This window comes from Tubulanus polymorphus, chromosome 2 (assembly GCF_964204645.1).
Source record: "Tubulanus polymorphus chromosome 2, tnTubPoly1.2, whole genome shotgun sequence".
NCBI lineage: Eukaryota > Metazoa > Nemertea > Palaeonemertea > Tubulaniformes > Tubulanidae > Tubulanus > Tubulanus polymorphus.
Window position 1 is genome coordinate 917,864 of NC_134026.1, and position 24,318 is coordinate 942,181.

A 24,318-nucleotide genomic window follows, 5' to 3' on the forward strand; every position below is an offset into this window, starting at 1 on the left:
GAATTAACTCGAGTTTGTCAAATAAAACAATTTCAATAATATCTTTAAAAACGCGTGTTTTTCTTGTCTACTGCGGTATTGAATGGCTTGATTCTGGTAACGTCCATGAAACAAGGATACAGAAGTTCTCAGCAGCAGCTCTATGAGAGGAAATCTTCGATTTATATCATATTTGAAACGCTCGAGGAACACATTTTTTAGCAATCAGTCTATCATCTGTGGTCTATTTGAGATGATTAAATCGGTTTATCGAGGACCCTAATAATGAAGAATTTTGAACTTTTTCTTTAACCTGAGGGAGTTGTGGGCTCTCACTTAGTAACACGAGTGGGACTAAAGAATGTACGCCCGCATGTATTATCGTTATATCTGGCTCCTAAAAGGATGCTTCGTTTCTGATCCAACAATCCGTCATCCACAATATCCACATCCAGTTCAAAATTAATAGCGATAAACAACAGAATCTGATTAAAAGCTTTATATTTATTCATGTACAGATATCATAGTAACGGTACACACATAAACAAACATAATAATAATAATTCACATACGTCGGTTATTAATAAGGTACTGGTATTTACTATTTACAATAAGATGGTCATATAAAAAAATGATCAACACCATGAATCTACAGCTCCGCACTCGCTATTGATAATTACTCAGAAATGAATCTTTATTCACAACAAATAATGTTTCTAATAATATACATAAAACTATATGGATGATATTGGGTTTATTTCCACAAAATATAGACTATTAACTGTCTACTACTGGCATACTGGTGTGAATTGTGGCTTCATTACAAATTGACAGTCCTAGTTCCGAATGAAATGCTCAAAATTTCTCCAACCCTTACTCAATATTTGGTGTAAAGAGAATCTGTGCTGACTGTTTATTCTTCATCTTTGAAGCGGGTGAAAGAAATCATTATTTTACATTTTTCTTGATATTCCGATTTCTAAATTCGGATTATGAAATTACGCACAACGAAATTACACAATTCCGTACAAATACAACAGTAATTTTTGATGATAAACTAGATTTAGGAGAAATCAGTGCCGAAAAATTTTATTGGCACAAAAAACCAACATATTTACATAATTTCTATCAGTTTCAAAGATACTGAAACATCTCCATTGAAGTATTTTCTAAATGCAAAAAATAATTTTGAAAATGTCATTAAAAAAATCTTTATAAATCTAGACGTTTTAGATGATATCATTTTTTCAATACAATGATTGAAAAAAATTATCTAATAACATTGATTTACTGGAGTGATTCTGTTGGCACTTGTTAAAAATATGATATACATGTATATTCATTTTATTCAGATAATCATTTTAAACCAATAATTGCTTGAAATTACTATGCCATGATAATGTTACAACTTCATATATTAGGCTAAAAAAAATTGATACCTTGTTTCTCCACTCTGCTGAGCTTAAATGTTGACCCGGCCGGCCGCCTATCTACCCTATACATTACTTTTTTTAAAATCGTGATCAATTTTACCATAACAGACCCGGCCGCTATAGAAATGAACTGTTTATAAATTTTATCATATTTTACAAAAATGACCCGGCCGCTGCGGAGAAACAAGGTATCATTTTTGTTTAGCCTTACACTGACATAGAAACTGCTAAACATAAGAAAAATGATAGGTATATAATGCTGTGATTTGTAGATGATGGTTCCTCAGTTATTAAATAAGATGTCAATAAAGGAAGCTTCCCATAAAATATACACATGAAAATGCCAATATCTAATGTATCCTACCTATAGTACGGTACACATTTGTAAGGCATTACGAAACATAAGAAAGGTTTCGGACTTTTTTGAAAGTACTACCAGATTCTAGTACACGTGGGTACCTACATATTTTATGGATTGACTCCAATATTGTTTGGAGTAAAATACTCCCATGACAATCAATATCATACATACTCAAATATTCCTAAATACTCACAGAGTTCAATCGTTAAATATTTACAGTTGTTTATCCCACGGAAGAATCCATGTTTATCAAACGCATTTCAGTTCAATATTGAATACTAGAACAGCACAGTTACGATGTAACATAAATTCACACGATGTCTGTGAAAATGTTTGTTCTATTGTACTCAATTTTTGTAAACTAACGAAATAATATATCTATACGACGATATAATTGAATATTTTCATGGCGAATGCGATATTTTTTTGAAGTCAAGAAACATTCTACACATCAGAATCTTTCTGCAACAACGGAATCGTGAAACTGTTTCTATTAAAAGTGAAATAAAATTGAAATCAAATGTATAAAAAACACATTCAGTATTTACAACATGAACACGTAAAAAACAATCGAATCATAATTTTCACCACGATGTTGATGATTATTACGAAGAAGCTACAGCAAATCAATTTGATCGAGGACTGGAGTCGACACGCACAGAAATTGTAAATACTAATGATCTCCAAGTCAGAGAACCGGCATGCATTATAGCTGTTTGAAATGTTTAAACAATTTTGTGGCATCAAGTTCAGTCATGGACTCGTCATTTGAGTGGTTTTCTAACTTATTATTCGCTGTTATTGGATTTTGTTTCAGTGAATGATTATATATTTGAAAAGAACGACACATTTTTCACTCGATGTATCAATTCTAACTATAGTCGCGATCACGCGTGAGACGATTTGGCCTGGTTTAAACAGGCCTGAACCAGACCTGAGTAAGATTTGGTGTGTGGCTAATATAAAAGCGTGTTCACACGTAAATCACTCATTGCCATTATCAAAATGCTGTAATGGTAAGTCACTTCCAGAACATTTAACATTTGTATGTGTATTAATTTGTCCTGCACTCAAACACTTTTGATTGGGCCAAATTTAGCCTGTATCAAACAGACACCAGTCGGAGCAGTTGGCCTGCGCCAAATTTTGCCGCATTATGAAGAACTGTTCTATGCGGTAACGGACAGGAACTCTCTCATAGATCAGCGTTTATTGTGATTATTTGCAGCCTTCGTATATTGCAACATCACTGACTGTGTTATAAATGCACGTATATATATATATATATATATATATATATATATACATATATCTGGTGGCAGCAATGAATCCTGCACATTTAGTTCACATTATTCCTGCTGTAACGCTTGCTTTACACAAGCCTCCAATAATTCGTCGACTTGCTCCGAGTCAGATTCTGGATCGATATCGAAATCCTACAAAAAAAACACATTTCATATATTACAGGTACTATAGTAATCTTGGGCGTGGCTTAGGTTCCTATCAGGGACCAACTATCAACTGATCAGGAAAACTAGATATTCGATAGTGTACTAATACAGTCCTAGTCCTTCAGAAAAAGACTTCCATATTAATTCAAGAAACATCAACATTTTTGAATCGCGGACTAACGAGTAATTCGCGAAGAGTCATGAAAATACTGGACAAATTTGTGAATTCCCATGGGGTTAATTCATAGTCAGTATAACCATGACTCTATCCAGTGCCATACTTTCGGATAATCAGTTTTTCATGCGGGCATCACAAACACTGTTCAAGTTTCGAAATGGAAATCAGACATGAAGCACTGCTGGTAAAATCCACCTGTTCTGACACCTTCATCAGGTATAAACCATTGTCCTCGATCCGCAATCTTCAAACAAAGCAGCTCATTTGACAAGATAATAATAGTAGAAAATGGTCGTCGTTTTTAAACAGTTCTGATAGAACAGGACCCGGGTGCTGACCCGAGGCAACGCGATGCGACCGTCCGGCATAACGCAGCCGGCACTCGTGCGACCGTCTACATCAATCACAAACCTACACTGTAACAGTGACATGAAATCTGCTAAGAGTTTTCAAGATGCACCACTTGTCACCTAATTGTCCGCGATATCGATACATCTCATAAGATTTAACTGTCAACAGCTCCTTCGGTGTAACGAGTTAAACAGTATTATAGACACCGCGATCGCTTCAGGATAAACTTGAGGTCGCAATTCATACAAGTTAACTGTCCATTAAAACGGAATTATCTAAGTTGTTTTGATGTAAACATTGTCGCCATAGATTCTCTAACTATGTAAATTGAGAAATCTGCGACTAGTCATCGAATTAGACTTAACAATTTTTTACTCGCAAATCACGGGTGCCTTGGAATAAGGTCGATTGAATCCAGACTGATCCTAAATCAGCAAATATATGAAATTATAATTCAGATCTAGTTATTCGAAGATGAGCCATTAAAAAAGTTACGATTAGATTAACGGTTTCCTAAATGGTCGACCGAACCTGTTTAATCAGGCCATGATTCACAATTTGAAATATCAACCGACACGTCGTCAGGGTCCAACTCTCTCGGGGCGTGTCTCTAGCTCATTGTGGACGGCCACTTTGTGAATGAAAAACATGAAAGCCGTGATTTTTCACGGTCGAAAACGACATCAAATTACTCGATATTTCATGATATTATGTTGTTCTCTATTATGGTTTCGGAGAAAGGTGGCAAATTGTCTGTAACAGCAGCATCTGTTCATTCGATTTATAAGTGTTTAATATCGCTAAACGCCACTAATGTAATAAAGCGATACTTGAAAAGTGAAACGGCAATTATTCTATCCATCTCGCAATTACCACAATGAATTTCAACATTCTATAGACTGTATATGAAGTCAAAAGCAACGTTTTTAGCAACAATTTTTAGTGAACGTTACTATTTGATGATGAGATATCTATAGAGAATCACACAATAATAACGAAATAATAATAATAATAATGTTTCCTTGAACTAGTATTCATTCAACGTTTCGACTATATCCTAATAGTCTTCTTCAGGAATACTGTATTCCTTGAGCTAATAGTTTATTCAACGTTTCGACTTTATCTTAATAGTCTTCTTCAGGAATATGACTATAAGGATATAGTCGGAATGATGAATAAACCATTTGCTTAAGGAAACATTTTCGGACTTAATATCATTTTTCCGTTGTTATTGTGGGATTCTCAATAGATTTCCCTAAATTAGCATTTTAATTTTGACGAATTTCGCCCTAGTAAGATGCAAATTTCTAGCTACTTCACGCGCGAGCGTTTCGTAGCGAAAAGCGCGAAATAACTTCACAAGTACTTCGCGAAAAACCCATTAAAATTTGGTGCCAAGTTTCATCAGAACCGGCGTGAACCGTCGCCCGAAACGGCGAACGTTTAGCGACGACGAGCCCGGTTTCAAATAATTAGAAAATAAATGATTCGGTATTTAAATGCGGCTGGCGTTTGTTATTTCCCTCGTCGGAATTATACGAGGTGAATTTTGCATTACAAATTTTTCGCCAAAATCTATGGAATCTATGGAGACCGTAACGGAGTCATCAGTAATGACTGCGATGTTTTCGACGTCTCGTAAAAGATTGTCTACGATTCCCCAGTCGACGTCGTAATTGAAAAGCACCAATAGGAACGCTGCGTCGTCGAGATGAGCTAACACCTTCGATGTAACGTTCATTTTTCGGCGAGTATGAGCGTCATCACGAACGACGAAGGGGCTCGAGGTGTTAATTCATCGATACCGCGCGGGATAGACGACCGAATAATCCTCGGTGAATAAACAACATCTATGACCTTAACGTGTCGCGATTTGATGGAAACGATGCAAGTTTTCGCGGGTGAAATGGAGCTCAGCTGCAGCTCAGTCGACAATGTGTGGACCGAGCTGTAAATGAGCGGTGAACATGTTTCTAGCGCGCCAAACCCGGAGAAAATCAGTTTTATGTGCCGGCTCGCGAGTTCGGCCGCACATAAACGGCGTTAAAACAACGGAACGCAGGCTCAGCTAGTCGTGCCCGGGCGTGTTAAATTAGCCAGCTGGGGCAGCGCGATGACTACTGCGAAAATACATGTTTCATCGTTCTAATGGACAGTGTTTATTCCCTGAAGCTCGACTCATTTTACAATGAGATACATTTACAAATTGTACTGTAGATATTTCTACTCCCGAAAAAAAAACTGGTGTCTACGAAATGGAAAAAATACGTCAAACGGTTTTTTGTACTCACTTCGTTGATAGTTTTCAGCAATTTCGCGATCAGTTTTCGAAGTTGCGATAGTTTATCTTTTGCTTGATCAGATTCTTTTTTCTTGGTTAAAGCTTCCGCTTGGAAATTACTGACCAACTGGAGAGAAAAAACAACAACAGAATCAAGGAGATTGTATTAGAGACGTGGCTGTGACAGGTCATTCAAACGCTGCAGGTCTCATCACGGTTTCATTCTGTTTAATTCAGTTGGTTCATAGCATTTGAGTCAAAATATTCCATCAGTTTTACTTTGAATTGCAGGTTTGTAATTCAAGTCTGGTTTTACTGGTCCCATTAGTTTTCTGATAGTTCTCTCCTATCCTCTCCCCACACTCATCAAACTTGCCTCAAATGGTGTCTCTAATAGCGCTTTGTAAACCAGATTAGAGTAATTTGACATCAAAAATAGAAGTTTCATAAAATATGTACAATAAATTTCTCTGATTTTGAGAGTATTTTGATATTTTCAGGAGAATTAAAAAGCTTTAAAAAAGATTAGAAACTACTCTTAGATAGCAGTCACAGTCAGGTCTCAGGTTTTGAGGGAGGTTAGAAAACCGTCAGGGATGAAATGTCCAATAATTTCTCCTACCTTTCTGAGACCTTTTTCATAATGATCGAAGAAATCATCCAGCGGAAACTGAGCGAGTTCTTGTAAACTGAGACCGGAAATCATTTCTTTCTCCATCGTCCATTCGGGAGGCAGAAAATATCGTAAACACGTCCTGAAATATCATAACATAGCAGCAGGATGAAGTGGTTTTATAAGTGGTGAAAATATACCGCGCTGATTGTATTGGAATTACTGGTTTCCCTTCATGCTTCTATTTGCTATGTTTTTGGGCACCTTGATTGGTTTAGTTTAGTTAAGTTTAGTCCTGTCCTGTGGCATGGTGGATATGGAGTTTGACTCATAACCGAGAAATTGTGGGTTCGAATCCTACAGGTAGGACACATATCAGTGCCGGGTCGACTCACTGATTTAACTACAAAAGTCGTGCCTGGCAAAAATCTTCAACACGATGAAGTTAGCCAGTAATAGGTAGAACTAGTTTATTTGACAAACTCATCAATTAGATACAAGGCAAGTTACAAAGAAAAATACATAGAATATGAACTAAAATCCTATGAATGTATCTGGTAGAAATGTAATATAAATAGTTGATTCAAACATACCTGTATCCATCAGCTATTTCATCGTGATGAGTATTAGATGTAGATGATGATGATGGAGTTTCTGTTATTTCTGCTGCCGAAGATGAAGTCGATTCTACGAGTGATTTCTCAGTTAGTTTCTTCTCACCGGTTATCTTCAAATCTTTACTTTCTCGATCGAACCTACGAATAAAAACTTTCATCGATGTAAAATGTGCATTTAGACTTCATAAAACATTTTTAAATAAGTGTTGAGTGTAAAACCCACTGCGAAAAAAAAAATGACAAGTTTTAAAACATCAATAAATTAATCAAAAATTCTGAATTCTAGAACAGCTGTTGTGAATGGTTTCATTATCCATCAGTGTTAATATGGTCTCTTGGACATCAAAATGTCCTTTTAGGATGTGAGAAGTTCATCACCCCTGGATCTAAACCTCTAGTATTAATTCACGGCGAATTTCTACCTCTATTGCTTGAAATAAGTATTTACAAAATTGAGATTTTAATTTTACTTCCATTTCAAAATTCAGAAAATTCGATCAGAAAAACCACAACAATGTCGATTCCACTTCTCAAAAAAATGTCTATCGGTACAAAAGATAAATTGCTTCAGGGACTTGCTCTGATATTGCAGTTAACCACTTCAAAACACTGGACAGAAGCCGCTAAAAATCAACTCCACGACAAAAAAAGACACATTTATCTTCGTTGTAGAAACTCGCTCGCTCGCGTGCCCCCGTTACAGGTAGAATGGGCATATGTTGAAACATCGACTAATAGTTGGAAATTACGGTGCTACCATCACACATCTGCTGCACTAGTAGGAGGCTATATTACGCGTGCCCGCGGGCCATACATTAATACCGGTAATTTATACCAGGTCTGAACAAACACACGTCAAAACTTTCAATAGCCAAAAACACACACTGATTCTCTGACGAGAATCGAGCCTGCCTGCCTGCCTGTCTGCCTGCCTGTCTGTTTAATTTTTTCTTAGCCAAGCCTTCGAGTTGCGCATAATTAGAGGGGCCACAAATAAGATTTTTTTGACAGTCTAGACTATGCATGATGATATTTTACTGGTCTAGTAGAATTGTTGATGAGATCCAATCTATGTCCATACAAAAACATATATCGGCTAAACCACAGTTTATCATTGATACAATGGTTTTCCTCATTTACCGATGGAATGATGGACTAGTGATAAATTGTCAAGTTGATGGTTTGTTATGGGACCGCATTGATCCATAAATCGTTGTCCTTCAGAATCTAGAGAACACATTCAAACTACATTATCTAGAACGTTCTAAATTTAGCCCATTCCAATTTTTGGCGTTAGTGTGAATGCGGCTTAGATCGTGATGAGACATTTTCAAGCTCGTAATTGCAGGTCTTACTAATGGAAATAAACTGTTAAACCGTAACGCATAAAACCGTCAGAAACCACAATTAATACACGGATATATCACAGCCAACGATACTTTTAATAAAAGCCCGAATGACATGCATAAAACATGCGAGTAATTCGACTGCATTCCATGTAAATGAATAGAATAGATTTTGAAGACTGGTCATTATTTCATTAAACGCACTACGAGTCAATATTCCCCGGAACCGTTGTCATCGGAGAGCACAGATGGACGAACATAGATCACGATTCCCCGAGCTATGATCAGAACTACAGTGATGTAATAAATACATGATTCTATTGACAGAGTTGATTCAATTACAGCCCGCGATGACCTTTACTCAATACCCATACAGGACGACATTGATCAATCACTATTAATCGTTATCTAATTCTATTTTGAAAAGTAATTTCCGATAATTCACCGAGACTCTAATCATCCTCAACTGCATGTGTTCAGTTTCTCTGTGGCCTTTTCTAACATAAGATCAAAAATGAAAATTTCAACCGGCTAATAATACCTCGAATGGCATTCAGTCGTTCGAGGGATTTGATTTTTTTAAACTGAATAAAGCAGTAATAAAATCAAGGAGGAACCACCGCATGCAACGTGATAGTAACAATCCAGGTCAAATTGGGCAGTACAAAATTGGTTCCGAAAGTGACTCACTTGTCTTACACAGTCAAATACGTAAAACATACATTGATACAAATATAAATCTCAACAAATTTTCCTGATTTTAAACTGATTTTTAGCGTCTTTACAAAATTCCCAGAACAGAAAAGTCCCTTCCCTTATTTCCAGGTTAGCAGCCACCCTGCATTAAGAAATTATAGAGGAGCTGCAACAAGGAAGGGACTCCTCACTCTTCATCCCTTTAATTACATACAGTGAAATGATACCAATTACTGAGTCAGAACTATTGTGATAAACCCTTACATACATCTGACTGGTGACATTTCACAAATACTCGCAGTGTCAACTTCAGCCCACGACGAGTTAAACATATCACATTTTACTTTGATCTTCTTGAATTCCGGAAGAGCCGTACGCGACATCGACTTTTATACGTCGCGTGACAACTTTGACCCCTCGGAGCAATAGCAGGCTGACAATCCTCACAGCATTCGATCCTCACAAATACAACACACGATTAGAAGAGAACCTGCTGAGAACGCACGGCAAATACACCGTTAATTGAAGTAATAATGAGAATATTCGAGGACGGGTGGTCAACTTTGATCCGACGATATCGTCATCAATTCCGGGTCAAAAAACAAGAAATTAATCCTATAATTGAGTTAAAAACTTCTCATTCACGACAAGACTCGTACTCTCGGGCTCAGAGTGAATAGCAGCAAAAAGAAAAGAAACAACATTGAAATACGATAAATGTCAATATACACCAAAACCTTATCATCAGACTTGATAGAAATACATTAGAATCTTCTCTGGATACAAGATCCTTAGTTGTCGATATCGGTTTATCCCAGTTTACTTAAGATTTACGGTAAGTTTCTAATCAAAAATATATTCCCCTTGGAATACTTGGGGTACTGAACATTAGCTGTGATTACACAGGGACGATTTGGACTGGGCCAAATTCGACTCGGGCCTGATCCGACGTTTTTGGTGATAATTTTTGGGAGCCGACAGATCCCCTGCATTAAGGTATCTAACTGTGGCATCAAATTCTAAAACATTCCGGGTTTTTCTCTCCTCCAACAAAAACGTGAAGCGTTGAAGCTTTCTATATGACACCGCGACAAAAGAATTACATGAAAAACCTGCAGGAAGATAGTGAAGAGGTTAAACACAAGTGAAGCTCATTGATGAGTTTAACTTCCTGTTCATAATCATTGTTCAATTCAAGCACAGGAGGTTTTAAAGAGCTTTGAGGAATAGTTTCAACTCCTCTCTTCAGAAAAGGCTGTGTCCACTTATATTGAAAACAGATGTAATCAAGTGGGATCTAATGTAATGACACAACTAAATCAAATTTCATTTCTTCAATTCAAATGGCGACCATAACGAAATTAATCGGTGAACATGTGTACAAATTTAGCCATGAAAATTTAACAAAATGCTTAGCAAATAAGAGTAATAAAATCTGTGAGTTGATACGACAAAGACAAGGAAACTCTTAAATTTACTAAATCACTTTTCAATAAACCAGATCTGAGAAATTTACGAAAGATTTATTGCCAATTTAGGAATATAAAATTGAGAATAAGATGTCTACAATTTGAACGATTAAAATTGCAAACTAAGACACAAGATGAATGGGGGTTAGTTACAGGTAACCATTACTAAACATATCATCCGCCGAACTAATAATTATAAGAGGAAAGTAACGTGCGCGACTCTAAAATCTACAAAAGTGAAACTCTCCCCAGTGACTCTAACTACGCAGTTCACTTAATGGAACCGAAGTACTCGACTACATCGAAACCTAGCAATCTTCTTCGGCATCTTCGCGCAAAATTATCTTTCTAAATTTTTATCGGAGCATGCGCGCGTGCGTGTGCGCGATATCAATGTCTCGAGCGCTGAATTCGAGACATTAAAAACAAAAGATCGACCATTCGGACAGCCTCGTGTAGCAATCACTCGGCATCTGGATAAGTGGGTGTGTTTGATAGCCGCAGCCTCGGGTGACACGGTAATTTCAGTTTCAGTTTAAATGAAACGCTATTATGAAGTTAATATAAACAGCGTTTTGTCGTTTTATTCCCAGATGGACCGATCACATGTATTCAGTGTCATCTTTAAATTGTAGCTCTATTACTCTCCTGTGACGTCTCAAATGACGTCTCTATATTTTTTGAAAAATTTCAAAATCGTCGAAACCTTTTTTCAGATGCGCGATTTGCATAACGCACCAATATCACTGACGGCGCCATCGGCTAAAATCACTCGGAAATAAATCTGCTCAGTCGCCGGCATCGCGGTTAATTCTGTTTTTAAAACAAACTTCTTTCGCTTCGAAAACAGAAATTCAAATCATCCCCGAAAAAAACCACGGTTTGTTCAGAAATTCTGCTGCATATGGCTCGTAAATGATCTGCCTATTATTCGGCCGAAGATCGTTAATCCAGATATGAGTCCGGCTGCTTTGACTTTACGAGTTTTCAATTGGCCCGACGACGTCGAGTGACTGGCGGTATCACGAGATTCTTATCGATAAGATCGAAATGTTGACAATGATACAAGACGTTGGTTACCAGAATGTTCATGTTTAGTAACACGCAGACGACGCCCTCGAGCGATACAGAAAAAAACATTCTAAAACTCCGCAAATTCATTCTTTAAACCAAAGCTTTCATCAAAATAGACGCGAAGTCGACTAAATAACATGTTACGTCCTCGATCTAAAATGCAATTTGATTTCGAATTTGATAAGAAAAAACCGTCTGAAATGATTTTTAAAGAATTTTGTGAATTCGACGTAAAAGTCTAAAACATGGAACGTGGACAAAGAATAATCATCTAATTCTTCACGACCGACGACGGCGAGTGTGAAGCCTTTTAACAGAATAAACACAGTTGAAACGGATGAAAGAACTACGATTAACTGTGGCTTATGTTTTGTTGTCGGAAGTTAATCAACTGTAATACAACAACTATACAGAAAAATAGACACCGAGAGGAGGATCTAACCATAAATCTAGTCCGATGCCTCGCTCCGATGCCTCACTCCGATGCCTCACTCCGATGCCTCACTCCGATGCAACATTCCTGAAGTATATGGAAATGAAAACACTTGAATTTACAGGGTTTGATATTAGCTGTATCCCAAAGGTACTCGATTATTTGTTGGAATGATGAAAACTGAAATAGAACAATCCAGACGCATACAAGAAATTTCTCATTTCTGATGTTTAACTTAAACATAAACTTAAGCATAAACTTAAAAGGCTCCACCCACGACGGCTGTTAGTTTGTGGTCTCAATCTGAAAGTGTGGGACTCATTTGACACAAGTTAAAACAGATCTGATCAGTGTTTATCGAACCAACTTAAAGAACCTTCGAGACTTTTCGTCATCCAGGAATACATCAAAATTTACGAGAAATATAAAGAATCAAAAAGGCTGATTTGAATTCTGATACAGAAATTAGAGAAGAGAGAATAATTATTGAAATCCGATAGAAGAGAACGGCTATGAATGTGAACTAGTTCGTCACCTGATTTGTCAGAGTTGGTGCTTAAAGTAAATTAACTAACGCGAGATATACTGAAATGTGATGTAAGAATTATATGAGTTCAGCGTTAATGTGCGTTGTCACAATCTATCTTCACGCTTTACATGAACAACTTATGCATAGTAAGTTAGAATACCGCATTTGAAAACAGGTAAACAGCGCTTCAGAAGTTGCACCTTGATAATTCATATAAATATCATATACCAGACCACGTCAGTGTCCACCCTGTCAGTGTCCACCCTGTCAGTGTCCACCCTGTCAGTGACCACCCTGTCAGTGTCCACCCTGTCAGTGTCCACCCTGTCAGTGTCCACCCTGTCCATATTTCCATAGAGTAGACTTGATAATTTGGGGTACATTCTTTACGGATAATGATGAAAAGTTCATGAAAAAAAGTAGATCATATTTGAGCGACGAACAGTTAAACCAGTGCAGAAACAATCAGGTTTATAAGACGACAGACCGAAAGAGAGATCGAGGGAGAGATCGAGGGAGAGACTCGGTGTCTCTGAACCGACATCAACTTCACATCCGTATCATTTCCAATTTGAATAGCGCCGGAAATAAGCCGGAGTCGCACGAAGGTGTTTACTTCATTAAACAACTCCAGCCGAGAGTCATCCGGAGTCATCGGGATTCACCCGTCGTGTAAAACAGGTGACAAACATATAATAAAAGCGTCTGCCGTTACGTGTTAACCGTTGTATTCAAATAATAGAATGTTAATTTCCACTCGTTCTTTAAGACGTTTAATTACTCGTCTTTTTTGTAAGAATCGTCGTCACGTTTCATGTTTCTTCCCGTTAGATCTAATATCCTACAGAGTGAACAGAACGACCTGTTATTATCCACGCTCTATTAGTTATAGACCTCGATTCAGTGGAACTTACATCCACACTTCCACACTAAATCATCGAACCAGACTTAAACACTTTATAAGTTCATTAAGCAACTCGGTAGAAAATAAGAACTGCGTAAGAAATTGTTCGTCACGGTTCCTACCATTTTTCATTTCCAGGGACAAATATCAAAATTTCCAAAGCTACTAAATGAGGAAAAGTAAATGACGTTTCATCGGGTCATCGTGAATTAGAGTTTTCAAGGCAGTACAAAAACCACGAGAATAAATTATCCCGACTTCATATCTGAAATTCCTTAAGCTTTTTCACAGGTTCACACTTAAAATCTAATCGCTTTTCCAAGTCTTCTAAGACTTGGTTGAAAAATTAACTACTAATTTCTAACAACTTTCCCAGGATTTTCAGGAGCAATACAATTCCTAGATCTAATAGGTAAAATATCAAATCAACTGCTTACCATTTATCGTATTTGTCTTTTGGATTTTCGTCGAATTTTACTTTCAATTTGCCGTTTTTCTCGTTGACTTTGACGACCACCCCGGAATACCTGAAATTCAAACATAATTCAAACATTTTGTCAAATAAGTGAAAATTTGTGCAAAAACAAGAAGATAGCGGATCAGAAAAGATTTGTTTTGCTGAAATCGGTTAAAGTCAACCATTTATCATATCATCAATTGTGAAACCAGCAAAATATCTATGATATGCATGAATACCTAATCTGATAAATACGAAAAGTACAGGACAGAAAAAATGAAGAAAGTTATCATCAATGGATCAATCCTATTTCTAATTCGATGCAATATTGATGTATCTATACCCGGTACTAATTACAAATATACTTTATCAGGGTTTATACTATTCCTTGATTTTCCATAACTTTTCTAGGGTGATGTTCAAATCTCAAATGAGGTACGAGCTTAAACACCTGCAGGCAGAAATCAAAGTTAATAACTACTAAGCCTTTGGTACTAAAAAAACGAAAATACCAGATTTCTAAATTTCACGACTTTCCCAAGCTGTGAAAAAATAATTTCTAATTTCCAAATAATTTCCAGGATTTCCAGGCCTAGAACGAACCCTGTTTAATCTATTATAATGATTACTTTTTCAACATAAATCGGTGATGAAGTAATCTGAGGAAGAACAAGTATTCGCGGCGTGATTATCTAGCGGAATAGTCGTTAACATTCGCATCTCTTCGTGAGGTATCCCCGCGAGGGTGCGAGAGGTATCTCCTCCCAGCACGACGCGGCGGCAGCAGCGTCGGAGCCAGTAACGTGTGAAAAACCCATACAATATTGATGAGACACGGAGAGAGATGCGAGGGTGCTAATGACAAGTCGGTTTATGAATCCGCAGAGACGTAAACCGGCCCATGAAATAACGGCATTTTATGCATCGACCAACTCATGACAAATGATCGCTATGAGCCATTTCGAGATATGATCGCGGAGAATGTAATGAAGTAGCATCAGTGAATAAATGATACGTATATGAACAACATCAGTAGATCTCGTAATACTAAAACAACAGGGGCCTGAGTTAACGAAGACTGATACCCCGTAGAAGCGCATTTAAACTTTGCTTGCATGGAAATTTTGCTAGGCCTTTATAAATTTCATTTACTATCATTATCATCATTATTATTATAAGTATTATCATTACTGTAAGCATTAATAATGAAACTGTGAACAATGGAACTGGGTCCACCGGGAGCAGTGTCGTAAAGTCATAGCTTAGAATGAAGACCTGAATCTAAGACAAGCTTAGTTCTATAGCCAACCTGATTACTAGAGAGTCGTAGTACTCATATCTACAGCTATGGCTATCCTACTCAGAGATTAGGGTAAATCAAAATTTGTAAATTTTGTTGCAGATTCTTTTTTAGGGCCAGCAGCTGTTACCGAAATACCTTCGGTAATTGGCTACAACAGGTTTAGGGACACAGATTTAGCGGTAAGAGCATTTGAAAATAGACGAATCTTCAAAATAACTTCTTATCCGACAAAGAATGATATGAATGTGATGGGACGATTCCTGCAGCTCGCAAAATTATAATGTGATCTCGCGCTGCTGACAAAACTGTCCAAATTTCCATATAATCGGCGGCGGTGGTGCCGGCGGCGGTGGCGGCGGCGCTGAGATGATGATCATTCGGAGAGGTGATTCGAAGCATGTTTTCTCAGTTCGGGGTGACGGATAAAGTGTCAGTTGGCATGCGATGTGAAAATAACCACAACATACGCTCGAAATGAGCCGACAGCAAAACGTTGACGCATTTGTGTAAAGAAACACTTCAGACATTCAGAACTACTGACGCAATATTCATAGTACGAAATAGCGCTCGCTCGGCTCGGAACGAATACTAGCTCGCTCGGCTCGGAACGAATACTAGCGTCATAAAATCATAGAACTAATGATCACACGTTCATCTGTATTTATAGTTCAAGGATCAGAATCCGGTTTCACATTCAAGAGATGAAATATTATTGAAAGTTAATCAATTTTGACTTTAACGTCAAATTCATCTGGAAATTTCATTGTTCTATTTGGTCTAGGTTTATGCGGCAACATAGAAGGCCATCTAAATGCATTTATGAACAATCCAATAGGGTTTAGTCTCGGAAAACCAAGATTCAAACCACATGGATGTTAAGCAAGATAAAACAAAACAAAAGAACATTGTTTTGTAAACTCAAGACTGTGTTATCAGCAGTGTATGTTTGATGAATCACAATTGACGAGTTCCTCAGTTTTCAAACATATTTCAGAGAGAATATGCCAATTTTTTCTAATATAAATACAGTTGAACCTCGTTAATATGATTCTGTTTAAGATGAAACCCAATCACGATGATTTCCAGCATGTCCCAGCTATAGATATCTATATAAATCAATACAAAGCTCGTTTAATACTCGACAATTTCACTTTCACCCACGAGATTCGTATTAACAAGATTCCACACTACATCACATTTGTATCAAAATGTATGATTATCATAATCTAATGCGACAATAGAATTAAAATACTAATTCATGAGAAACGATCGCTGTGCCGAGATCTGAGAAGTACTAGTTTAGTGCTACAGGTGGCAGCAGCATCTAGTCGAACTAAAAACACTCACCACTGGTCTTGCAATTTGGCTTTCACAATTTGTCCGATTTCTGAAAAAACACAGTGAAATTCTTGAATATCGTGCAATAAACAAAGAGTGAATGGTTAAAAAGATCGATGTAGTGAATATTGTTTTATATTTACCATCATCAGAAATAGGTTGATCTAAGTTTCCATTTACAATAGAATCTGCCTCCTAAAAAACAATGGATAATCAGTAATTTGGAAGAATATTTCAGAAGAACTATCAAAAGATACACGCACAAATGTATATATGTTCCTAAGGGGAAATCAGAAAGAAATTCTGCGGAAAAGCACATCAAGATTTTCTGCAAACAAAGTTCATTTCATAAAATTTCACACATTTTCTCACTATATTTACATCAATCTCACCCCCCCCCCAGCCTCTGATATTCATGAGAGAAACTGAGGGCGGATTAATATTTATTCGTACCTCTTTTTTCCCTGATTTTTTTGTCGGAGGTTCGTCTATATCGGAATTCACCTCAGATGTCGTAGATATTTTTCTCTTACTGGTTGTCGCCGAGGGAGACGCAGCAGCCTTCGTTACTAATGGCTGAAAATATTCACATCAAAATCATCGATCTCACGAATCCAACTTAAACCCAGTTTAAAATAGAATTTTCTAAGTTAAGGAGAAAGATAAACGCTTACTGTTTTTTTCTTAGGTTCGTCGATTGAATCAGTATTTCTCCTAGTCGACCCGACTCGTGAAGACGGTGCTGCAGCTGCTTTTGTTACGGCAGGCTGAAAATAAAATCGACCGATTGTTATAGGACGAATCGACTTGACTCCGGTCCAAAAGTGTTCTTCAATCGTAAGACTGGTCTGAAGTAGCAACTTAGATGGTCTTAGACTAGTTATAAATCAGACATGACTGTGCAACTGGCCCTTGGTCTAGAATTAAGCCTAACACTGATAAAATTGTGCATTTTGTCAAAACCCTTCTCAGCGTGTGTACCCAGTATATGATCTAAATTGTCGGTTTCTCTCAATGAATTACTACGGCGTGAGATCAACTTACTCTTGTTTTCGATCTAGCTGGCGGTGGTGGAGGTGAAGGAGACCGTTTTCTACCGCTAGATGTCGCCGCTAGTTTCTTCACTTCTTGCTGTCTTTTCGACGACAACGTGGAAGATTTATTATTATGGACAGAGGGCGTTGTTGTAGGAGCGGACCGCGACGTCGAGTTACGCGCAGACGACGATCGAACGGGCGACGGAGCTCGTGTGAAACTCCGTCTCGATGGAGGAGGAGGAGACGGTGAATCCGGCGGCTGAGTACGACGAGATCTTTGAGGAGGCGGCGATGACAAAAACGACTGAAATAAATATGATAATGAAATAATTACCGGTGTTCAAAACATGAAAAGTTAAACCTGTAGACCTGGTTTCTCTTATTGTAGTCTTTTTTACCAAAAACTAGAGTAATTTGACTTTGAAAATGGTAGTTCAATTGAAAGTGAACAAGAAATTATCCTCATTTTGATGGAATTCCGATATTTTCGGCAGCAGCTGAGTTCTTATAAAGCATAGAAACTAGTTTCAAATACTAGTCATAGAATCGCTAAATTTTGTTGATATTTTGATGATAATAATGATCAGGCATATATGCCGCTAAACCAGACTACAGATATGCTTCCATGAATTCTCTATACCTTGCCAGTGGTTTGTCCAGTTTCTGACTGCGATGAATCAGATCGGTATAAATCACGTGAAGACATCACTGTCTTCGTTTTCTTCACTTTCTCAAGTTCATCTTGGCTTCGTTTTATTTTCTGAAAAAGCGAACAAAAATAGCAGTAAAACGAACGTACGAATAGATTTCATATTCATTTCTTGAAATAATCATTTTATGTACGTCTTCTAAATCCTTAGCTTTTTGTTCGGCCGTTTTGATTTCCTTTTTCAGCACACCTTCTTGGATATTCATTTTTTGTTCCGCAGTTGAACATCTGACAAACAAGAGAAAGGAATTCATTTCATTGATTTCAAGTCATAGAATTATAACCGGAGATGCCTATCTATTATCACATTACGTAGATGAGTTCATGCTGTAGAGAGCAACTTATCATGTTTATGAATAGACATGTGAAGTGTATATTGTTTTGATTAATTTTCCGAGAGCAGATTTCTCGAAATCTATCAAAGTTGCTGACGATGGTTTTCTCGTTTATACCAGGAAACAGCTTTGCTACCTGGTAAAAACTGGTATCATACCAGTTTTAACATATATCGTTTTGATACGTACTTATTATGTGCAGGATCAGGATTCATCGAACAGATCCAATGTTCTGGAAATTCGCGACCGACATTGTTAGACGAGAATGGTAATATACGCCATTTGAGACATTCATCTGAAATTCATAAAACCACATCGTTAATTCAACCAGTCGTAAAAAGCATTCGGTTTCATCCTCGAAAAGATCAAATTCGGATAAACTTACCGCATTGTAGAGTAATATTCACTTGTGTTGCTCGTTTTCGTAAGAATTTTGGATCCTGCGAAGGGGGATCTTTCCAATTGGCGCTGACGTAGCCGAAGTTCTCCCTGAAAATCGATCAATTTTGAAACATTAATCACAGATCACATCAAATCTCTATCAATTCAACGAGAAATAATTATAGAATCTATCGACAGCGTTACATGTTCTCACCAAAACTTCGTTACTCCTTGTTGGACTGAAAAACAAAATGAAAATCTTAGCGTAATTGTATCATGAAATCATAATTACAGTCGAATACATGAATTTGAAATATCTAGAATGTTTTCACTTTCTGGATTATTGTAAACACTACACACCGATACCAACATCCTTCCAATATTGCACCATGTGTTCACCCATTGCTCGCATTAAATGTCGAAATTCTTTTGCGTCTGCGAAATCTTGTTTATTGTGCGTTGGTTCCAGTACAAGATACGGCACATCGACGACACCTACAACTCCGCTACAAAACCTACAACATATAATACATCATTTCCATCAATCAAAGCTGAAATATTACAGGATAAATGAATATATTACTTGTAGTAATGATTTTACTGACTGATTTTAAAGTATAGTTAAAACTGAATATAGTTCAGGCCCCAGCTTCACAAAAAGGTTTAACTCTTAAATCGATTTAACTTAATCCCTTTTGTGAAACTGGGCCCTGGGTTTAAGTTGCTCAAAAGTTGGTTAGAGTTGAATGAAATGCTATCGAAACAATTGAAATTGCTCTGCTCCTTCGGTATTAGGACCCAGTTCTTAAGTACCGAGTTCACATTTGACTCATTGAAAATGAACTGATTTTATCTTGTGTTAACTCTGAACTCACAACTTTTGAAGCCCAAATTTTCATATACCTCTTTCTCTCAGGTGTTACCTGTTTATGAATATATAAGATATACTTACACACCGCCGTCTGCTTGAGGTCCGACTTTCTGATACATTTTAATCATTCGACTACAGTTATAAACGAACACTCCGTCCTGTCGTCTGTTGTCTATATTTATACCAAATATCAAATTCAATGTTTTCGGTTCCTTTAACGCTCTGAAAATAGATACCAAACATTATATCTATTATTCGAATGTAAAAGAAGCAAGAATTTATAATTTCAACGTTAGAATTCTTACCGGTTTTTGCGTTCAGCTAATTGTTTCTTTAGATTAGCCTCTCTCCTCAATTCAGCCGATGTTGTTTGGGCGTTCCGAAGGTCAGCCTTATAAATACAATGAACATTCATTTGAAATACAGTGAGAAAGCGGTACTAAAGATGAAAACTTCAAGACCCAACTTACTCTTTGTTCTTTAGTTCCTCCCGACAGACATTTTTGCGATAAATTCCTAGATTTACTTTCTGCTTCTCTGGCCTTATTTTCAGCTAAAAACGAAAATAAAACACAAAGCTACATGAATTTCTGTAGAGATATAACAAGTCTAGAAATGTGCAACTTTTATAACAACAGACTCACCAATTCTGGCCTCATCTTTAGCTTTAGCCGCATCATTTTCTGACCTGGCTTTAAACCGACTAGACGCAAATTTATACAACCTAGGTTTATAGAGGCAATTCGCTAATCGCTGCGTGCGAACTTTTTTGCCTTGTATATAGAGTTTCATCCTCGGATCGACGTATAACATTGATGTATAAGCTCTGAATGATTTACGTTCAGGAACCAGTCTGAAATATTCAATTAGAATAAATGAATGAAACGAAGGGGAAACCTAGCTAGCTTTATTTCTAACACAGGGTCAGATTGATGAGCTCTGGTGGAATTTTCACATTTTTTCAAAAAAAATACCAGGATTTTTCGCATTTCAACACACACATTATTTCTACAATTTTCTAAGCATTTTCATCATTTTAACAGATTTTTTAGCAGGTATCTATTTGTTCACAATTGTTTGCATCGATTTGAACCCTGTAATAAGCTTTACATCAATGACATCCGTGAATTAGAAAACAGAATATACTGGACAGGGCCCAGTTCCATCAAAACTTCCAAATTATTTAAGATAAACTGAATTAAGGTACCTTAATGAACACTATCATTAACACTATCATTAAATAAGTAGAAGATATTTTACAAACTGTCGCCGTCATATGAAAATTGTATACATCAAAATATTACATTTTGAGAAGATTTGATTCATAGCAATCGATAAATCTATCTATCGAATTACAACCATCGAGACAAAAAATAAATGAAAAATTTTCATAAACTATTTGTAAAAAATTAGCGTGAAAAATTAAATACTAAGACAAGGAACGATATAGAAATTGAACTAGTCACAAAATTCAATTCAACAGGATTTACGGAATATAACAGATAATATTATAGTCTACATACACATTATCAACGCTGTAGGGAAATAAAGATACAGATCATAAATCATGAATCAATGTTTGTAAAAGCCACAATATAGAATAATTGTTTATTTAGACGCAACATTTCAAGAGATTTATAATATCGAATCTAAATAAACAATTCGTTTATAATTGCGGGTTCAATTAGTATATAAACCTCTCTGGATTATTGGACACTTGAAATTTCAATAAATCAATAAGATAAAAAAGAATTCTAAAATCAAGACGATGATCTCTAGGGTGAGATCGAAACGTCATGTATTTTATATATTTTAGATTGTTCGAATAAATAAATACTTGGTTTTAAAATTCTTTTAATTTGTAGATAGTGGGTTTGAGTGTGAGTGTGGTGGTCGTTCTATTCAATAAATCAATTAACCTACCCTTCATCCGAGTCAAACTCTCCAACTAGTGGATTAGCCAATAGAATATCCGTAGGAACGCTTTTTATATCCAATTCTGGTTGACCAGAATCTAACAGTTTCATATTAAATATTGTCACTAATGTTCCCGATTTGCCTTTTATTTTGTTGAACTGCGCGAAAAATTCATCCTCGTTTTTATACGGGGAATATTTATATATAATTTCCATCTCTTTCGCGTACTGGAATAAAAACAAGAAGATATTCAGCGATAAAAATCGGACAGAAATAAAAGAACTTATTATCAAAGAAAAAACATTAAGAGTTACCAGGTTAATCTATGAAAATGAAAATCGCTCGAATAGCATTTGAAATGAAATGTCTTCGTAATTGTGCATTTTTCTCCAATTTTAAGCCTACCTTTTCATGTGCGTTTGGACCTTTTACAATCGGTTGCCGGGATTCGACGTAAAATGAAGGTATAGGAACAATAACCTAAAACAACAAATCATCAGTTAAAAAGAGATTATAATTCAGATCTAAATCAACAGCACGAAAATAACATCTGCAATAATACAATAAATCATGCAATTTCATTTTTATACAAAAGCAGGATTTTTTCATAAGTTTGTATCTACGGTATATAACCTCAGATAACTATTCTAATATATACGTATTTTAGTGTTGAGATGTGTTACCTCATCAATTCCCTGATCTTCGTGAAAAGTCCTCGACAAGAACAAACAACTTAAAGATTCTTCTTTCTTCGTAAACAGAATGAAATCATTGCCGATTCTCATCGAACCTCTGAAAATTTAAAAAGAAAATTCTCAAAATCTAGCGGCAATTTTTATCAAGGAAATTGACTGCGAATCTAAGGAATAAATAGAAATCGAATACTTACGACTTAAGGCCATTTCCGTACATTCCAATTAACTGCGAGTCCATTCCAGTTTTTTTGCTTGATTTTCCAAAGTTGACGATATCAACGGTTTCATCTGTAAATAATAAAAGCAATGTACATGTACAATGCACAGAAGGGTTAAGGGTATGTTCTATAACCGGTCTAGGGGTAAGGAAGGGTCAACAATGGGTTGGTCTACTTTAAGTTATAGAGTTGAATCATCGTAAATGAACTAATTTTAAATGCGTTATCGCGACTGGATCCGGGATTTTAAAATACCTGGAGTCATTCCTTCTCCGTCGTCGAGGAAGTTCAGCGTATATCCACCTCTCAAATCCTCGTGATCCTCCGTGTATATTTCACATTTCGTCGCGTACGCATCCCTTGAATTATCGACCAATTCCGCTAGTGCGCCGAACAGAAACTCATGAGTCGTTCTTAAAAACAAAAAACAAAATTCAATTAACTTACTCAAATAATCAGTCATATTCACATCATCAATGAATAAACATATAGGGCACCAAAAATAGCTAAGCGATAATAAAATGCCATGTCCCCACTATTGCTGGTTAGTCCATTTAATTTGGTCTGTACCTGGAATGGGCCAAATTAATGCTGTGCACTCACAAATATTTTTAAATCTGCTCTTATCTGGTCCAGACACAAAACTGTGATTGTCAGGCAATTAGAGCAAAATTTCTATTCATACACTGAAAATGGTGCGTTCTAGAATTCAAAATGAGATCGATCTTAATTAATCTGTTCATTAAAAATGTACTGGACTGGACCAATTTAGAATGGACTAGTCTGAATGCTAGGCATGTTCTTAATAATGTAGTGGGCACGTGGCAAAATTAAAATCAAATAATAACGAGGACAGGATTTTTTACTTACGAGTTAGTATGTAGATAATCAAAGCTCAGCTGAGCTCTGCTTAAAGTTGAGTACGACATTTTTATCTCAATCTGATTAATTATCTGAATGTTTTGGATGATTGACTCTTGCTTCCTCCTAGTGATTCGCGGATAATTCAGGACATCATGATCCAATAATTGCGAACAACAGTTCCTCACAACAACAATGGCAATTGGATAATTCAGTAAGTTTTGAATTAATCAGTCTTTTTTAACGCAGGTTTTACTAGGCCTACTACGCTCCGCTATATATAGTCTAAAACACATAAACATAGGTTAATAATAGGCTTATGGCTGCGTGATGTATAAAGGGTCTGGAAATAGCGAATTCATGTAGTAGTGTTGGAAATAATCCAGTGTCCAGGACTAGGATCAATTATTAATTTGCTGGATCGAATTGATTTGATGGTGACACTAAACCAGACTTGTGAGCTGATCTACAGGAAATTTAT

At 36.6% G+C, this 24,318-nt stretch overlaps 1 protein-coding gene across 1 annotated transcript; it reads right to left on the reverse strand.

Annotated features, from left to right (window-relative positions):
• Window positions 1-3,068: 3,068 nt before the first annotated feature.
• On the reverse strand, window positions 3,069-24,146 carry LOC141899566 (ATPase MORC2-like). Its single transcript, XM_074785939.1, has 26 exons — window positions 23,847-24,146; window positions 23,232-23,389; window positions 22,953-23,046; window positions 22,747-22,855; window positions 22,469-22,543; window positions 22,070-22,290; window positions 20,791-20,999; window positions 20,617-20,699; window positions 20,452-20,537; window positions 20,228-20,368; window positions 19,636-19,790; window positions 19,490-19,514; window positions 19,280-19,383; window positions 19,084-19,189; window positions 18,694-18,787; window positions 18,491-18,610; window positions 17,858-18,154; window positions 17,488-17,580; window positions 17,267-17,389; window positions 16,957-17,008; window positions 16,823-16,862; window positions 14,153-14,242; window positions 7,241-7,402; window positions 6,657-6,789; window positions 6,045-6,161; window positions 3,069-3,209 (listed from the first exon to the last, which is right to left on the reverse strand). The coding sequence occupies exons 1-26, from the start codon at window positions 23,903-23,905 to the stop codon at window positions 3,123-3,125; spliced, it is 3,033 nt and encodes a 1,010-aa protein (XP_074642040.1). The 5' UTR covers window positions 23,906-24,146; the 3' UTR covers window positions 3,069-3,122.
• Between the last annotated feature and the right edge of the window lie 172 nt (window positions 24,147-24,318).

Excerpts from the sequence above, each read along its gene's own strand:
- LOC141899566 (XM_074785939.1), bottom strand. The coding sequence starts at position 23,905 with ATGTCGTACTCAACTTTAAGCAGAGCTCAGCTGAGCTTTGATTATCTA. Across the intron at positions 19,515-19,635 it reads TTGGAAGGATGTTGGTATCG|TCCAACAAGGAGTAACGAAG; the intron begins GTGTGTAGTGTT and ends TTTGTTTTTCAG. Across the intron at positions 17,390-17,487 it reads ACGAACCTAAGAAAAAAACA|CCATTAGTAACGAAGGCTGC; the intron begins GTAAGCGTTTAT and ends GAATATTTTCAG.